Below are 20,315 nucleotides of genomic sequence, written 5' to 3'. Positions count from 1 at the left end.
GCCATCCTTAATTTAGCAGTGTAAGACTAGAGGGAAGGCAGTTAGTCATCACCACCCACTGCCAAATCTTGGGCTACTCTTTTACCAACGAACAGTGGGATTGATTGTAACATTATAACGCCCCCATGGCTGAAAGGGCGAGCATGTTTGTTGCGACGGGGATTCGATCCCGCAACCCTCGTATGTTTGTTTGGAATTAAGCACAATGCTACACCATGTATCTATGCTCTACCCAACACGGTTATCGAAACCTGGTTTCTAGCGGTGTGAGTTTGCAACATACCGCTATGTCACTGGAGGACAACACATCAAGTCACTTTACTTTCTATGACGTGTTTTATACGTTTTCTGAGTACCATCACATTAACCTTTTTGATATATATTATAATATATAGAAGATCATAGATCTGTAACTACTTGGTATTTGAAGACACGAAGGTTTTTATGTTAACATTTACATTAAAAGTGACACACACAGGTCTTCGTAATTCGAAATGTCAATTGATGAATATTTATGCTTAACATAAGTTTGTTTTTTGAAGTATATATCTTATTTTTTATACCCTATCTGCTCTAACTCTGTTAAGAGAGCTTTCTCATATAGAGTGTTTTGACAAAGTTTCGTATACAAGAAGGTTTGTGTTTTATTTTCGATTTTGTAAACTTGTTTTCTTACAGTGAACTTTGTAAATTTATTTCTATACGGTTTTCTTTCAAAGATCGCACTTTTTATTCGAAATATTGTTTGTCACTAAAAAGTGTACGTTTTGTATTAAATTCTTTTTTTATCTCTAAAGGCATAAAAAAGTACTTTTTGTATTAAATTATTTTTTATCTCTAAAGGCATAAAAAGTACTTTTTGTATTAAATTATTTTTTATCTCTAAAGGCATAAAAAAGTACTTTTTGTATTAAATTATTTTTTATCTCTAAAGGCATAAAAAGTACTTTTTGTATTAAATTATTTTTTATCTCTAAAGGCATAAAAAAGTACTTTTGTATTAAATTATTTTTTATCTCTAAAGGCATAAAAAAAGTACTTTTGTATTAAATTATTTTTTATCTCTAAAGGCATAAAAAAGTACTTTTTGTATTAAATTATTTTTTATCTCTAAAGGCATAAAAAGTACTTTTTGTATTAAATTATTTTTTATCTCTAAAGGCATAAAAAAGTACTTTTTGTATTAAATTATTTTTATCTCTAAAGGCATAAAAAAGTACTTTTTGTATTAAATTATTTTTTATCTCTAAAGGCATAAAAAAGTACTTTTTGTATTAAATTATTTTTTATCTCTAAAGGCATATTTTTGCGTAAATTATAATATAAGTTTGCCAGTGATCTAATGCTTATTATGTCAGGTTTCCTCAGTTTCATCTTTGATACTGTGTTTGGCATGTTCATATTTCAACCAAAAGTAAATTTTACCGGAAGAAGAACTCTTAAAGACAAGAGTGTCAACCTTTAAAAGCTATAGCATCAGTAAACCACCAGTAGTTTGTTAAGGTTTCCAAATAGTTTTTTGTTTATTAATAACTTGTCTGGTAAGTAGAAAACTAGCTCAAAATACTTTGTGCAGTAACAGAATGTTTAAGATATATTCTAATGCAATTGTTTTCCCCGTCTTCATCTCTACCACTCAGTTTAAAAACCAAACAAACTTAAATACCACATAAGGCATTCAAACATCTTGTAGGTTACGCAAATTGAACATTTCTGCTCCTCAGACGAGTCAAGGCAAAATCTAGATCGCTTAGAAAATGGTAATAAGCTGTTATTGAAAAGCGAAAAACAAGTTAATGTTTTATTCTTTTGCTCTTAGACGTCTTTTTAGCTGTTTCTATAGCTGTCAACTCTCTGAATACCTAAACTACCACATCATCCAATAAGGTATTTTTATCCAACTAAAAACATTGTAGTTTCCCTGCATCGAACGTTACATCACCCTCAGACTAGGATAGGTAGACTCTGTGGCGCATGCGCAAGACACAAGCCAGCTTTTAATGGAAGATAACATTCAGGATGTGCAAGCCAGGCGCTGAGTACCACCGGTAGCGCAAACGACGGATGCCACTATATGGCGTAGGTACTGCATGAAGCTACAACTCTGTACGTCTTGTTGTTTAGCGAGATGGAAGGGGTGTTTAAGAGGAAACTCAGCTGTGCTAAAATCAGTATTAAATCGGGTGATAAATTGAACTTTCTAAGTAGGAATAGAGTGTTTTAACGACCGAAGAAGTATAGGAAGTCGAAAACACGCCTTCCACTTGATGTAGATTCGTCGATCACAAAGAAGGCCCAGACTTGTAATCCCTCATAGATGACTTAAGGAGAACGAAGCACACAGGTGGTGAATACGATTGAAACAAACTGGATTCTTCCCAAAGAAAACTTGTGAGTGAATTCCAGATTAAGATTCATCTCCGGGTTATGAGAACATCAAATAAAGATGACAATGAAAGTTAACAATACAACTCCTGGACTTCTGATAGCCCTGTCATTGTTCAGTCTTCTGAAAGGTAATAGAAAATGCTAATTTTTATTTACACTAGAGGAAGTGTTTTGTTCATTTTACAGTAAGTTTGTGAATTATATACTCAGTTCAGGACCATTATTGACATGTGAGATCTATTCTTTAGGGATTTTGTAAAACTGTTTTACAAACTAGATCAGTTTCAGCTAAACAATCACAGACCCTGAATTATATGTGCCGTAGTTTTAAATACACTGTAAGTAAAACTATTCACACTTTCGTTTAAGGAGTGTCGTAATATATTGTAACTCCTGAACGAACTATCACTCGTTTTGGGGTGGAACGAGTGTATTTGGACCGAAAAAGAAATGCAGCAATATTTGATCTCATAGTATCGAATATTATATTTCGGTGTATTTTAGGTAGGATTTAAGTCATAACGAAGCTTTAAAGGCACCGAATCAGTTGTTCATCATGTGCAAAACATTGTGTTCTTGTTTCGACGTTTTTGATAGTTTCATATGGTAAGTGAACTGGAAACTATTGTACAAGACATAGTGATGGTAGTGCGCACATTATAGAAGTGTTCATGCCTAAAGGTGGTCACACATATTACCCTTCATATTTCTATTTTTTTGTAAATTGTTGTTTTATTTTACTGTAAATATTGTACAGTATTTGAAAATATTATGATAACCACTAGGAATGGTGTAGTTAACTCACTATTTTAAGCATTTACCACCACACTTTTAGCTTTCCTGAGAGAAATCTAACATTAAAGCGATGTTTCATTGTGCATTGGATATAACAATAAATAATACATAGAATGTTTGTCTGTGGTATAGATGTTAACTCATTTATATAAAGTTTAGCATAGGCTGTATTTTCGCTTGCAGTATGTAAGTCATTGGATCGAAACCAGTTGCCACACAGTGGTAATAAAGTAACAATTAATTCTACTATTCGTTGGTAAAGAGTAACCCAAGAGTTAGCGGTGGATAGTGTTGAGTGGTTGCTTTTCGTTTAGTTATTCAGCGCAAAATTAGGGACGGATAGCGCAGATAACAATCGATTAGCTTTGCCCAAATATTCAACAAACACACGAAACGTCATTTCTATTGAGCTTTTATTAGTGTGTAGTTTCGACAGGAAGTTTGTGTACATGATTTTGTGATATATAACACGACACAATTATGATTAAAAAGGTGGATGTTGCTGGAATATTCACGAATGTATTCTGTAAACAACGACAAAGTTTTAACTGCAATGTGAAATTTTTTCCCCATTCTAAAAAAGTGGGGGGAGGATGTTTGTTGCTGCCCTCCAGCTTACAATGCTAGAAACTGGGTTTCGATACCCGTGTTGAGCACGGATAGCCAATTGTGTAACTTTGTGTTTAATTCCAAAGAAAACAAACAACTGTTACTGAGGTGTGCGTGAAAACAAAATTTTTATAACAATGTAACAACATTTTCCCATCATTGGAAAAGTTAACGAGAGAACACTTGTCTCCATAGAAATGACATTTACGTTATTTAGCATACAGGTTTTGGTCTGAGAGCTACAATATTTATAAATGCATAATATGTATAGCTTTGTAAAAAAAAATACACATATTGTCTAGGGTGTTGAGTTTGAAATTTCATATAGACTGTCGTGTAAATTTATTATATAAAATATGTTATATTTTTATACTTTATTTAAAGATTAACAGCTTTGGTATATAAAATTAACATACTCAATTCAGTCGATACAATGTGTAATCTCTGAAGAACTGATATGAATAATTTCAAAAGTGTTTTTGTTTTTGCTCAAAATATTTCTCTATAAAGAGCACTTGACAATTTTATTCACACAACAATCGGTCTGTTTCTAAGAGTTCTTACAATATCCATCTTTTATGGCCCAGCATGGCCACGTGGTTAAGGCACTCGACTCGTTATCCGAGGGTTGCGGGTTAGAATCCCCATCACACCAAACATGCTCGCCCTTTCAGCCGTGGGGGGTTATAAAGTTACGATCAATCCCACTATTCGTTGGTAAAAGAGAAGCCCAAGAGTTGGCGGTGGGTGGTGATAACTAGCTGCCTTTCCGATAGCCTTACGCTGTTAAATTATAAACGGCTAGCGCAGATAGCCCTCGTGTAATTTTGCGCGAAATTCAAAAACAAAACAAACCTTGTAAAATGATAATTTGTAGCACACTGATTTTCTTTCGTTAAGTTTGTAATTAATATACATCTTAATGATAACACTCTAACAAACTTGAGAACCAAAGTTATTAATCTTAACGATTGTGTGTTTATTATAGCAAAGCCACATTAGATTTTCTGCTAAGTTTACTGGGGGAATTGAACCGCTGATTGCAGCACTGTAAAGGCGTAGACCTACCGCTGTACTCGCGAGGGACTTCGCACGTTGCACGTGTTCCTGAATAATATTTAAATCACAAAGTTTGTTTTGTAAATTTACAAACATTTATTTAGCCCTTGATTGTCACAAAATTGTGCAGTTTTTTGTTTTTTATTTCAGGGGACTTTCCTTTGAAATCTTTACGTTCCTGCCATTAGTTTCAATACGTTTATTTATGTAAGACTGAGTTGTATTATGCCCCCAGTGGCTCAGCGGTATGTTTGCGGACTTACAACGCTAAAATCCAGGTTTCGATACCCGTGGTGGGCAGAGCACAGATAGCCCATTGTGTAGCTTTGTGCTTAATTCAACAACAACAACTTAGTTGTATTATGCATCTTACCTTAACATTTTCTTGTTGTTTTTGTAAAATCTTACCAATTTTTGTTCAAATTTGTAATTCCACATTTGTAATGTTTATTTATTGTTGTTATTTTGTTGCCTTTCCTTTTTCTTCATTCGATTTTAATTCTGTCTAGTTTTAGGGTTGGCCTTATAATTATTTTGTATTAACCAAGAATTTTGCACTCGGGAGGCAGAAACTCTAAAAGGACATCCATTATCGTTATTATTGTCATTATCAACCTATTAAATAATTACACATACGATATCAGCATTTAACTTGACATTATAAACCTGACATATTACGGTGTTGTCAAAGTATGAGAAGGTCGCATTAATCTTGCTGTTAATTCAAGCATGTTTCGAATTGCAAGGACAGCATGTGGAACATATTCTGTGAAAGTTGTTGAAGTTCCTGAGATTACGTGTTTTTCGGATACTGTGTACAATGTTAAAAAATACATATTTTTTGGAAAATTCCTCTCCTATTTAAAGTATTAATAGTTTGGTTTGTTTTGAATTTCGCGCAAAGATACACAGAGGCTGTCTGCGCTAGCCGTCCCTAATTTAACAGTGTAAGGCTAGAAGGAAGACAACTAATTATCACCACCCGACGTCAAATTTTGACCTACAATTTTACCAATAAATATTTGGATTGACCAGTCACATTATAAAGTCCTCACCGCTAAAAGTACAAGGCTGTTTGGTGTGAAGGGGAATCGAACCCGCAACCTTCAGATGAGGAGTCAAGTACCTTAACCATTTGGCTACGTATTAATAGTGAAGGCGTCCTTAAGTTACCTTGAACTTTCACCAATTTTAATAAACGTTTTAGAAAGTATCTTACAAATATCAAAAATAAATTGAAAAATAGTTTATATTGTCTTTGGTGCACAGTACAGAAATAATTAGTTTAACCAACTGGAGCGAATAAAAGTTATTAGGTTAGTGTGAACGGGAAATGATAAAAAAGTGTTTCATATTTTTTAGTGCTAAGTGATGGTGTGTCTGCGAAATTATACTGCTAGAAACTAGGTTTCGTTATCTGAATAGTTATTTGTCTAGTTTCATTAGTGCTTAATAATAAACAACAATAATATACTGTCGAAGCTAAATAAAAACGAAGCTAATTTTGGAATTCATCATTTCGAATAATTTCCGTTTCATTTTTGTGGTTTAAAGTGAAAGGAATATTAATGATCCTTAGAACTGTTTTAAACTTCATATTACATTACTGTTGTTAATACAATATGAAACTAAAATTAAATTAACATCCCAAATACTATAGGAAGGATAGGTGTAATTTAAGGCCCGACATGGCCAGGTGGTTAAGGCGCCCGACTTGTAATCTGAGGGTCGCGGGCTCGAATCTCTGTCACACCATACATACTCGCCATTTCAGCCGTGGGTGCGTTACAATGTTGCGGTCAATCCCACTTATTCGTTGGTAAAAGAATAGCCCAAGAGCTGGCGGTGGATAATGTTGACTAGCTGCCTTCCCTCTAGTCTTACATTGCAAAATTAGGGGCGGCTAACGCAGATAGCCTTCGTGTAGCTTTACGCGAAATTCAAAAGCAAACAAACAAACTTAAATTTAATACATCCAATGCATTAACTAGAGACGATTTTTAATGTTTCTAAAAACACAAATAATATACATCTCGCATCACAAGTATTTATAAATGCCAGTTGACATTTATATGAGAGAACAAGAGAGGAAGTTTGTTGGAAATTATCAGTATGTTTGAAAAAAACAATAACTGAAGTCTATTCAGTATTGTTAAGGCGGTCGAAAACAGAAAAGCTATTTTTATAATTGCTGGTACAAAGGAAGTAATAAATATTGTTTTGAGTATTATCACTACAATAAAAGAAATTATAATAATATAGTGGAAGGTGAAAAGCTCTGTTTGATTATATTAATGCAACAATAAAAATATATCTTCTCAATAAAAAGATGGAGTATGTTTACTATTATTTACGAACGTATAAAAGGGAATGTTAGCTCAATGTTATTCAAGTGAAAAGAGAAAGTTCAATAGTAATTTATCAATGGAACGATATACTGTAATTACTATTATTGGCACAGTGAAAAGAAGATAGGTCTCAGTATATTTAGTGCAATGAAGAATACAACAAAAACAGTTACACGGTATTTTTAGCAACAAAAGAATACACAGTTTAATGAAATGAACGACTTATCAGGAGACGTTATGATAAACTAGTGGTTCAGGCATCTCTACTCGTGCCCTTATGATCTGGAATGGAAAATATAATGGAAATCTGGGAAAATGTTGTTCGGGCACTAAAATGCTGTGACGTTAGAGACACGGTACTGTTATAAGACACGGTACTGTTATAAGAAAAGTAACATTTTTTATCTTATACAACCATGGAAAAAAAAGAGACTATTCATATAAAAAATAATAAATCTGTATATTGAAGGGATAGTACGTTTTATATAATTACCATAGCTAAATAGGGGGAAATATGTGATCTATAATTTACTGTTCCCAGTACCGTTTATTATGAAATGGTTTTAGAATCGCAATTACCAAGTAGATATAACGTTTAATCAATTTGTTTGACCAAATTCTTTGGTAGTGACGACGTTTTAACACCACAAATAGTTCGATAATGACAACTATTTTTACACCACAAATAGTTCGATAATGGCAAGTATTTCTTACACCACAAATAGTTCGATAATGACAAGTATTTCTTACACCACAAATAGTTCAATAATGACAAGTATTTCTTACACCACAAATAGTTCAATAATGACAAGTATTTCTTACACCACAAATAGTTCAATAATGACAAGTATTTCTTACACCACAAATAGTTCAATAATGACAAGTATTTTTACACCACAAATATTTAGATAACGACAAATAGTTCAATAATGACAAGTATTTTTACACCACAAATATTTAGATAACGACAACTATTTTTACATCACAAATAGTTCGATAATGACAACTATTTTTACACCACAAATATTTGTTGTTTTGAATTAAGCACAAATGACAACTATTTTTACACCACAAATATTTGTTGTTTTGAATTAAGCACAAAGCTACACAAAGGGCTATCTGTGCTCTGCCCACCACGGGTATCGAAACCCGCATAGCCACCACAAATACTGGGGGGGCACAAATATTTAGATAATGACAACTATTTTTACACCACAAATAGTTCGATAATGACAACTATTTCTTACACCACAAATAGTTCAATAATGACAAGTATTTTTTAGTTCAATAACCACAAATATTTAGATAAGTTCGATAATTACAACTATTTTTACACCACAAATAGTTCGATAGTGACAAGTATTTTTATACCACAAATAGTTCGATAATGACAACTATTTTTACACCACAAGTAGTTCGATAATTACAACTATTTTTACACCACAAATAGTTCGATAGTGACAAGTATTTTTACACCACAAATAGTTCGATAGTGACAAGTATTTTTATGCCACAGATTGTTTGGTAGTGACAAATAATCTGACGCCACAAATGGTTTGGTAGTGGAGAGTATTTTTACACCCCAAATGCAGGGTGAGGGATGCGGTGTATCGCAAATACAAAAGCGATATTGGTATCTGTATCTGTATTTGTATTCCTAGGGAGACATAAACAGTTCATTTCCAGAACCTGTTAGTCTGTTATTCAATACAAAATTGTGATACCTGTTCTCCATACTTTCATTGTGCGATATTTAATAAGCCCTCCTTTGTTTCTCTCTTTGTTCACGAAAACCACGAAGAATATTTCTTAATAAAACTAAAAAGACTTTCATTACATAGCAGGGATATAAGTGTGTCTTATACTGAAATAAATTTGGGTATTATTGTAATACCGAAGGATTTTACAAATTAAGCTGCTATAAAAGGGTGAAAAGGACGAGTAGTAATGAAGTCAAGAGAGAGACGTGAGTTATTAAAGTAACAAAGAAAGAGCACGTGCATGAAACCCGAGATTCATGATTGCGTAAAGAATCATAACGAAGACATAAAACATTGTAGCAATAGATCAAGAGTGAAGCCTCTAATGTATAGGGTTATTTCTCTTTTTATATTAAATCTTAACTCTCAGTTCTGTGGTGTTTTTCATCGCAATGAAAAATTATTGAAAGCACAAAACTGTGTTATTTTATGTGTTAATTTTTTAAGGGCTAATCCCTTCATAAATTGCTTTCTTTCATATTTCTTATGTTAAAGTATATTTTATTCTGTGTAAAGTTTTTTTGTGTGTGTGTGTTTTTTGTTTTTGCAAGAAACAGATAAAGTGTGAAAAGGTTACTTTTCACACAACTGTTTGATATTGTGTAATAGTTAGTTCTTGCTAAATAATTTACGTTCCATTTCCCGTCACCACTAAGCAAAATCTAGTGTAAAAAACAGTTTGAAAATAACTCTAACCTAATATAAAAACAGGCGAAATTAATGTTTGTGAAAACTTAAACACATGACGTCTTTAATTAAAAGAGTGTGTTTGTGTGTGTTTTTCATATAGCAAAGCCACAAAGGGCTATCTGCTCAGCCCACCGAGGGGAATCGAATTAATTAAAAGAATGTAATGTGCTTCAGTTCTGCTAGCCTTACGAGCAACTGTCGTATGAATGTGTGTGTGTTTTCTTTTAGCAAAGCCACATCGGGCTATCTGCTGAGTCCACCGAGAGGAATCGAACCCCTAATTGTAGCCTTGTAAATCAGTAGACTTATCGCCGTACTAGCGAGAGACCCGTCGACGACTGTTTTAATACTATAAAAATATGTGCTTTTGAGTAACATTAATCGCTTTTCAATCTAACACGAGCGACTTTAGAAGTATTAAAAACAAGATTCGATTACAAATTCTGCTGGATTCACACGTGGCCCAGTGGTTAGCATTCTATGACTCTGACGATTCATGGCTTGCGACCCGTGGTTCCGGAGGAACAAACTCCGCACTAGAGGGCTGTGGTTACACCATAAGAGTTATCGAAATATTCACTTTCAGGCCAGTCAGAAGTAGCCCAAGAGTTGGCGATTGGATGTTTTGATTAACCGCTTTCTTTCTGGTCCGCCAATTCACAGTTAGGGATAACGGTACGCGGATAAGATAGTCCTTTTAAATTCTTTGATAGACTGTTTAGAACAGAGTATTCATGATGAAACTTTGTAGAATGGACGACAACTGCCTGTTGTGGAGACACAAGTGTAAAGGACGACGTTTCAAAGTGTTCCTCCTTTCGTCTTGGTTCATTTTACAAAGTTTCATCAATTTTAGAGCTTTGTGCGAAATCCTGAATAAAAACATTTGCCATTAAAACAATTACATTATTTATAGAAAGAGTTCATCTCAGTCGAACACAGTACATTTGTGTAACATATAGTCTTCTTGGTAACTATTCTAGGCATTTTTTCATTTAACTTCTATTAAAACCAAATGTGCGTAATACTCAGTTTTCTCTTAACCACATTTCAGTTGCATCACGGATCTCGCTGGTAAGTGTTCAAGACTTGTTATTAATAAAACAAATACAGTTGGATAAGTATTTTGATCACACCATGTTGTATTATTTTTACAATGATTGCTTTCTCACTATGACGTTTAAATTTGATTTACTAGTACCAGTTGTTGTTAATCCAATTTGTAAGAACATTTCAATTTCTGAAACAAAAGAATGTTTGTTTTGTTAGTTTGAGAATTTCGGGCAAAGCTACACTAGTACTATCTGCGCTAGCCGTCCATAATTTAGCAGTGTCAGACTAGAGGGAAGGCAGCTAGTTAGTCATCACCACCCACCCCCAACTATTGGGCTACTCTTTTACCAAAGAATAGTGGGATTGACCGTAACATTATAACTCCCTCACGGCTGGAAGGGCGAGCATGTTTGGTGTGACGGAGATTCGAACCCGCGACCCTCAAATTACGAGTCGAGTGTCTTAACCTACCTGGCCATGCCAATGGCGAAACAAAAGAAAACAAAATGATTATACTGAATCGTTATGTTTGTATACTTCGCTAATAAACCAGTAAGAAAGATTGCCATAAAAATTCTACCAAACACAAAGCCTGATAGCAACAGGAAAATATGGCTGAACAAGTATACACAGCATTACGTGAAACTGCTACACTTTTAGTAAAACTTCCATTCATCCTTTAAAGTAACCCCTTCACTCAGACTACACACTGGCTTCGATACTTGTGGTGGGCACGTCATTTTGTAGCTTGTTTCTTAACTACAAACAAAACTTTAAAGTCAATATTCTATATTTATTTTTTTTAATTAACCCGATCACTAAAGAATGTATGTCTTTAAAGATGCTAATTCGGAAACACGGATTGTTCTTATTTAATTAGCGCACCAGTAGCTCAGCGGTAAGTCAAAAGGGTTGTAACGTTTAAAACCCGACTTTGATACCAATAGTGGTCACAGCACAGATAACTCTTTGTGTAGCTTTGTGCGTAACAACAAATTAAATACTGTACTTCCAGAAATAAATAGATAATATGTTAACGAATGGTTCTTTTTGATGTTGTGTTGTTAGAGCAATCTGCAGTTTTATCGGAGAGCTGTATCACTGTAACATACGTTTCTTTTTTATGTGTTTTTGGAACAATCTGTAGTTTTATAGGAGAGCTGTATCACTGTAGCGTACGTTTCTTTTTTATGTGTTTTTGGAACAATCTGTAGTTTTATAGGAGAGCTGTGTCACTGTAACGTATGTTTTTATGTGTTTTTAGAACAACCTGTAGTTTTATAGGAGAGCTGTATCGCTGTAACGTATGTTTTTAAAACAATCCGAAGCTTTATTGGAGAGCTGTATCACTGTAACGTATGTTTTTAAAACAATCCGAAGCTTTATTGGATAGCTGTATCACTGTAACGTATGCTTCTTTTTTTATGTGTTTTTAGAACAATCTATAGTTTTATAGGAGAGCTGTATCACTGTAACGTATGTTTGTTATGTGCTTTTAGTACAATCTACAGTTTTATAGGAGAGCTGTATCACTATAACGTACGTTTTTTATGTGTTTTTAGAACAATTTGTAGGTTTATAGGAGAGCTGTGTATCTGTAACGTAAGTTTTTTATGTGTTTTAGAACAATCGTAGTTTTATAGGAGAGCTGTATCACTCTAACGTATGTTTTTATGTGTTTTTAGAACAATCTGTAGTTTTGTAGGAGAGCTGTGTCACTGTAACGTATGTTTTTTATGTGTTTTTAGAACAATCTGTAGTTTTGTATGAGAGCTGTGTCACTGTAACGTATGTTTTTTATGTGTTTTTAGAACAATCTGTAGTTTTGTAGGAGAGCTGTGTCACTGTAACGTATGTTTTTTATGTGTTTTTAGAACAATCTGTAGTTTTATAGGAGAGCTGTGTCACTGTAACGTATGTTTTTTATGTGGTTTTAGAACAATCTGTAGTTTTATAGGAGAGCTGTGTCACTGTAACGTATGTTTTTTATGTGATTTTAGAACAATCTGTAGTTTTGTAGGAGAGCTGTGTCACTGTAACGTATGTTTTTTATGTGGTTTTAGAACAATCTGTAGTTTTATAGGAGAGCTGTGTCACTGTAACGTATGTTTCTTTTTGATGTTGTGTTGTTAGAGCAATCCGTAGTTTTATCGAGAGCTGTATCATTCAACTGTGTATTTCACGAGTTTTGCTTGAAGTAATGTTTACACTTCAGGATTAATTGAAGTTTGAAATTTTGTACAAAGTATAATTCACTACGAAGGACGTCAACAAAATTTCCTGGACATCTTTAAAAATACAACATTTATATATTTTGTTGTGAATTTAACGCAAAGGTACACAATGGAGTATCTGTTCACCGCAGTGAATCGAACCTTGGTAATTAGCCTTGTACGTCTGTAAACTTACCGCTGCCCCATCAAAGAACTGTATAGTTTTAAACTCGATATATATATGTACATATAAGTATATATACACACAAAATAAATAAAAATAGGAAACCTTAAAATGGGCAGAGAGGGATGGTGAAAAAATAAGGATCTGTAGTTAATGTTAATAAACCTAGCTCGTAGCTAGCTGATATGATTCATGATGATTTACTGTAACTATTAACTATTTGATCGAATTGGTTCAAAATATAAAATGTTAAGCTGCAGGTAGAGATGCATAGCAATAAGCAAATATGTGCCTAGACTAAGATACAACTCTCACTAAGTGCGTATGAAATTTTACTAGTAGAACAGCAGCCTTTTAAATAAAACTTATACGTCTAAAACATTATTTGAATACACATTTGAGTCTTTTAAAGTGATTATTCTTCGAGTTTGTGTAACAAAATACAAAATCCACCTCCAACTCTTGAACTACTCTTTACCGACGAAAAGTAGGATTGATAGTCGCATTTTAAAGACGAGCATGATCACTCATAGAATTCGAAATATCGACTCGAAGGTTGCGAATCGAGCAAACTAACCACCAAGCCATATCAGACCCCAGTATTATTCAATAAGTGCGGATAAAGAATATTTGACGTATCAGTTTTCCCACATAGATAGAATGACAGAATTTTGTTGTTATCGTATCATGTGATACACTACACAACCGAGCTACATCTCAGAAAAAGAAGAGGTATTATCTTCAATATACTTGCAGTAACTTGCGTATCATTAATAACTGGATGTTTTAATTTCTTAGTAGCGGAAATAACTATATTCATAATAAAAACTAACCACTAAAAGCATATTATTCACTGATTTTAATAGAAAGGGAACGATAATTTTAGCTTGTAAAAAGGCTCACCTATCCCCAGCTTCCAATGTTTATTAATTTTATTTAATCTATGTTTGAACACCTTGATGTTGTAGCCGCTAGAGGTCACTATTTTAAGCAAATTGAGAAACAGTACTTTATGATATTTAGTACGTAAGGATGTCTGTAGGATGGTAATCCTTGTGATGTTATATCACAGTAAAATTGATAATAGTAAGTTTTATTTACTGGCTAAGTATACGCCATTTGTTATACATTGCTGTCATGTAGGCCTTTCCCTCAGTGCTGCCTAGTGTTACTATATACACTTTTATGTGAACCAATTGTTTATGAGACATCAAATTTTATTGTAATAAAGTTTTACTTCTGTTATCAGCTAAATTAACCTTTTCTTCGTCAGAAACACAAATCTAACGTCTTTCGTTTATGGAGAAAATTCGCAGATCCACATATATATTTATTACGAATTTCAAACTTTACATACTTGATGTATTCCCCACAACTAGTATTCGAATAATGCTGAAACAATCAACCTCATAATCAAAGTAAAAACCATTACTGAAGCTACAATATTGTAATTCAATACATTCTAAAATAATTACAGCATTTGTAACACCACAATGGAAGACAATGTTTCATAAATAATTCTTTAGTTTTTTACAGACTACAATATTGTTGCTAATAGAAATTGTTATTTCTATCATTCTAACAATACAGTATTAGTTGGTTAAAGATTAGTTGTGAGGGATAATACTTGGGTAATCTGAGTACTACTGCAGTTTCCCTGTTAATAATGAGGTAAAAACATTGACTAAGATGAAACACCAGATGCGATTGTAATAAGAATTGAATTAGAATTTTTTCAATCACTCTTAATACAGTATTCTAAAACATTCCGTGACAAGAAAGAAATGTTTTAGGAAATGGTGTTATCGAATCCTGAGAACACAAAGTAACTCTCTAATTATTGCTTCTTGATATAACTTGTAAGGCATAATTAACTCGCGATAAGTTTCCGCAACAGCCTACTCTATGCGTGTTTCAATCGAAAGAATTATAAAATTTTAAAGAGCTAAATCTTAAGTTTGGGGCTCAGTATAAGTTCTTGGAATATCGATTTTTAGATCTGATATCGTTTGTTCGAAACTAAGCACGAAGCCACACAATGGTCTATCTATGCTCTGTATACCATACAGCAGTGTTACTAGAGGGGGACGATTTTCTTTAAAAAATCCTAAGTTTTTTTACAAATAAGTTCAAAGCGTCTGCTCTATAACTTGGTAGAATATGTTAGAATACTTCGTATTCTCTAATGGTTATATAGCTTAAAATAAAGGTTTAAAACAATGAGGCGCACACCAACTAAAGCTTGGCATAGTTATATCTGCAAGGAAGTTTTAGGAGTATTTGCCAACTTCAAGTGTTAAGACATTTGCTTGCAATAAAAGTGTTTATTCGAATGTTAAAGAAAGATTGACAATTAAATGCGATTGGATGAATAACATGATTTTTTTTTACCATGTTCATTAACCTCAAAACTTTCGGTAAAAAAGAACACGTTAGAGCGGCCACGTGCTCTCCTTCCCACGCAGACACCGGGAAAGCCGTCCACAGCATAAAATCGCTTTATGATCTCTTGGAATGGTACCTAAGTTGTTGTTTTTTGTGTGTATTTTCTAAGTATGTTCACACTGAAGACTAAGTGGTTATGTGTACATAACGTACAGGTCTCTGATTTTACGTAACACAATAGATTGTAAATGTGGGCGATTATTTTTTTAATTATCAGATTTCAGTCTTTGTGTGCTTTTTTTTTTTTTCTCTAGCCCTATTTCAACACTTTTGGAATTGACTTAATGTCGTTAAACCTCAAAGTTTTATTTTAGTAAATACCACCTGTGAAACTAGACCTAATGTGAAGTAAACAATCATAAGTTAATGCTTTTTCTGAATAAATAATGCGGTATTATCATTTATCAAAAAATTCCTCTTTATATAAGCTTTAACAAATTCTGTTTCTAAAATAAATCACTGGAACTTACCACCACTATATTAAAATAAGTTGTTTTTTCTCTATTAATCGTCACAGGGAAAGTTTAACGTTAATCTATAAGGCTGAACAAAATATCAAAATCTTCTTTGATTAGTAGTTCTCTTCATCTTTAGAAGTCTTCCATGAAACAAGACAATATTTATTGTATTTGTTTCTGCTCTAACCTACATAGCTGTTGATATTTTAAGACTCCATTTTTCAACTACCTCTGCTGTTCCTCTTCATTTGCTTGTTAGATAATAAAGTTTAAAAAACTACTTGATGGGTTCTTAACAAATACAGGAGATAGTTACATTATATGGCCAGTTGGGTTTAGACGTTCGAGTCGTAATCTGAGGGTCGCAGGTTCGAATCCCCGTTGCACCAAACATGCTTGCCCTTTCAGCCGTGGGGGCGTTATAATGTGACGGTCAACCCCATTATTCGTTGGTAAAAGAGTAGCCCAAGAGTTGGCGGTTGGTGGTGATGATTAGCTGTCTTCTCTCTAGTCTTACACTACTAAATTAGGGACGGCTAGCGCAGATAGTCCTTAAGTAGATTTTAGCGAAATTAAAAGAAAATAACATTACATTCCCACAAGTGAAATGCTTGCACATTATGAAAACCTATTAAAAATCTCATGTGCGAGACTTTCACATATGTCATACCACCGAAGCAAAGTAATGGACGAAACCTATCTTATTCCAATTCTCTGTTGTTGTTTTGTTTTTTCGTGTCGCTCAAGTCACCTGGGTCGTGACTCCAGATTCAAGTTCAATCTACTCTATTGAGTCTAGAAATCCAATACAGCTAAATTTATCCAGCTGGAAATACGATTAAACGTGAGTTGAGTGAAAGGACAGGAGTTTTGATAAGACAACAATACAGAAACAGAGAGATCTCTTTTGTAGGTTTTGTATTTGGTTTGTTTTTCAAAGAATATAGATTCTCTGTTGAGATTGACACAAAGACTGGAGCAGAATGGTTTAGGTTTTCGCACGTGTGGCGATATTATCTTTAAACTTATTCATAGCGTTTCCTTATGAAAACAATGAATGTCATAAAAACGTATGGTTGAAAAATACAATTCACCATTACCAGTCATTGTGATGCATTGTTATAAACCGAATAAAATTATTTTCCTTAGTCTTGTTTAAATTACACGTTCATTTTTAACCCTAGAAAAAGTTTGTTTGAAGTAAACACAAAGCAACAGAATGGGCTACTTGTGCTCTGCCCACCAGGGTTATCGAAACCGGTTTCTAGCAGTATAAGGCCGCAAACATGCCGTTGTGCCTCTGGGTGGCCCCTAAAATAAAGTGTTTACTATATTAAACTAAATTTTCTGCCTTTCTTTTTTATATATTAATTTTATCTATTTTAACAGTTTGTTGAACTAGTGTACTATTTTATAAATGGCGCTATAAAATAGTTTCCTTATCATTGAACAGGTAGATGCGCAGGATAAACGAAACTAGCGCCCTTTTCTCACCTACTGAATATGCATTTGGAAACTGTAGCGGCTAAACGAGACATTTAAGCATTATACGCATTTAATAGTTTTGTCTGTATTCAGTTTACCTTGACACATAAATATTTATGTTTAACATTATTTACAATTTTTAAAAAAATTCAAGAGCGAAAAAAGACAAAAGTACCAGAACTTCATCATATCTGAATATCCAGAATTTCAAACATTCCCTGATATTGCTTCAAGAAAGAAAAAATGTTTTATTCGTAGATAAAATATTGTTTTACTCAAAAACCGGTAAACGTATTTTATTATCGGATTTTATTTTGATAGTCGAATATTGAAGACGGTAAAATCAAGATCCTTAGAAGGCCAACAAAATTATTCTAACATAAAAACAAATATTTTCGTACGAATATTGAAAGAAAAGACTGGATTTTCTTTTGTGAGATGGTTAACATTGAATTGTTTGCTTGTTTTTAATTTCGCGCAAAGTCACACGAGGGCTATTTGCACTCGCCGTCCCTAATTTAGCAGTGTAAGTAGAGGGAAGACAGCTAGTCATCACCATCAACGCTTGGGCTACTCGTTTACTAACGAATACTGGGATTGACTGAACCATTATAATGTACCGACGGCTGAAAGGGCAGGCACGTTTGGTGTTATGGGGATTCGATCGCAGGATCCTCAAACTACAAGTCGAGTCCTTTGACCACATGGCTATGCCGGACTTCAACATAGACTTCTAAATGCATATGTAGCTTTCAATAACAAATATCATTTCTTTTTCAGAAAGATACGTATTTTATTTTCATTGTAAACATTTCAGAAAGACACATAATAGACATACTGTAATATTTTGGTGTGCGGGTTGGCTGTGGGGTTGATCTCTAAATTTTGGAGCAACCAAGTAGGTTCACATCTGCGCGATACCACAGAATATTTCCTGCACTTAAAGCTGTGGGTGCATTATAAGAGTCACAGCAAATTCCTCAGCCTGGATTGAGGTTTGTCTTTCCTTTGATTGGTAGTTCAAAACTTGAGATGCGGGCAGACAGTCTCAGCAATTTTTACATATATATGCGCGAATACTCTGTACTTTTGAAAAATGAAAAAGACACATCCAACACCTTGACTAACTTCAACAGTTCTGTATCAAACAATACCTTAAAAATATTACTTTTTACTTGTTATTCCTTATTTCCATGATTTGATCTGCTTTGTACTAAATATTTTTGTTGATACATGTACATCTGTTTCATAAAATTTGGTTATAAACCGACTTTTAACCTCTTCTTAATATTTGTGAAAAGTGAAAAACGTCACATTGTAGCTGCAATTCTAATTTTTTTTTTCACTGCTGGTGTATTTTTTTGTATTTATTTTTTCCTAAGCCATCTAGACTAAAATCCAGCTTCGCCATTTTCGAGTTTATTCTCGTGATAAGTACGTCTCAGCCCAGTTAAACTTCTTGTAAGAAGTAATGGATACTGGAAGTAGCACTCTAAATCACATCTGTATTCCACTCAAGACTTTTGCAGTAGATGGTAACTTCCATGTTATAGTTCTGTTTTTAGGACTTACGAGCGTAGTACAAAGAACTATTGAGTAAAATTTAACGTACCAGTGTACTCGATAAACAATGTAAAGATGATCTGTAAATCTACAAAGAAGTGCGTTAAGTATCAACAATGCTATGAAACATACACGTGTAATGATACAGAAATAAATTCATCTGACACAGAGTCTATTTAACTACTGAAGATGATATAAGTTAATATTATATACTGCTAACGAAATAACATATATCAGTAGCATATACTATGTTAAAAGCAAATAACGAAACGTAATCTTTTAGTAATAGTTAATATAACACATGATTAGTAATAACACCTCTTTCTGATACCTTCGTTACCTGTTTCTAGTCAGCTTTACTCTTGCTAGTGTTAAATGTTAATTTATCAACAGTAAAATAGAGCAAAAATAGACAATAGCTGATTATTAAAAATATAAAATTATGTTTAACTAAACAGTTAATTATTAGAATATTTTCCTATTCATTATTAATTATTTGAGTTACACTATAAATATTTTCGTTTTAAATGCGTTTTTAAACTACTAACTTCTATTATTCACGAATGAACAAAAGCGACAATACTTGGACGCGCTACTCACTGAACTAACTTTAAGGCTAAAGCACTTTACTTTTCGTATTTTCCCGCCCACATTAAAGTGCTTGTGTTTTATAGCAACTTCGTTTTGTATGCAGGGAAGGTCGTTGTTCTATGCTACAACCAAATGAAATAAGAAGAAATGTACCGATTATCTCCTAAATAAAACAACGAAAGTAATTCATAAATGATATTTTAATGTGTTTACTCTTTGAGAAAAAATTTTTTTTTTTACTTTAAAAATCTCAAGATAATGCTCAGAAAACTGATTCATCGAGTCAGTTTAAGATTTGTTATCTCCTATAAAACAATTTTTACAAGATAAGAATGCCATAAACATTTAACTTTAAACAGACTGGCAAAGTGGATGACAGAAATTACATTTTCCAAAAGACGATTTAATCTAAGATTTATCCGTTTTTGGATCCGTCTGTACTTTTCTGTGAAAGAATACTCAAATTATTTGGTAAAAACTTGCACACACAAACACGGTTACAATTATTAAAAATGAGAATGTTTCCATATATTTTTTCAAGTTAGCCACTCAAAACATAAGTTACATGAATGTCCTTTTATGCTGTGTGTATATGTTTTTTTTATAGCTAAGCTACCTCGAGCTATTTGTTGAGCCCACCGAGGGCAATCGAACCCTTGATTTTAGCGTTGTAA

At 33.4% G+C, this 20,315-nt stretch overlaps 1 protein-coding gene across 2 annotated transcripts in view; it reads left to right on the top strand.

Moving 5' to 3' along the window:
- Window positions 1–1,714: 1,714 nt before the first annotated feature.
- LOC143231937 (neuronal acetylcholine receptor subunit alpha-7-like) overlaps window positions 1,715–20,315 on the top strand; it is a 135,625-nt gene continuing 117,024 nt past the window's right edge. For both annotated transcript variants that reach the window (XM_076466816.1, XM_076466817.1), the window contains exon 1: window positions 1,715–2,516. In XM_076466816.1, coding sequence (XP_076322931.1) covers window positions 2,447–2,516 — 70 coding nt within the window. In that variant the 5' untranslated portion in view covers window positions 1,715–2,446. The remainder of the gene's footprint in view (window positions 2,517–20,315) is intronic.

This window comes from Tachypleus tridentatus, chromosome 11, assembly GCF_004210375.1.
Source record: "Tachypleus tridentatus isolate NWPU-2018 chromosome 11, ASM421037v1, whole genome shotgun sequence".
Lineage (NCBI taxonomy): Eukaryota > Metazoa > Arthropoda > Merostomata > Xiphosura > Limulidae > Tachypleus > Tachypleus tridentatus.
The sequence above is the reverse complement of the archived record's forward strand: the minus strand, read 5'-3'. Positions and strand labels throughout refer to the sequence as shown.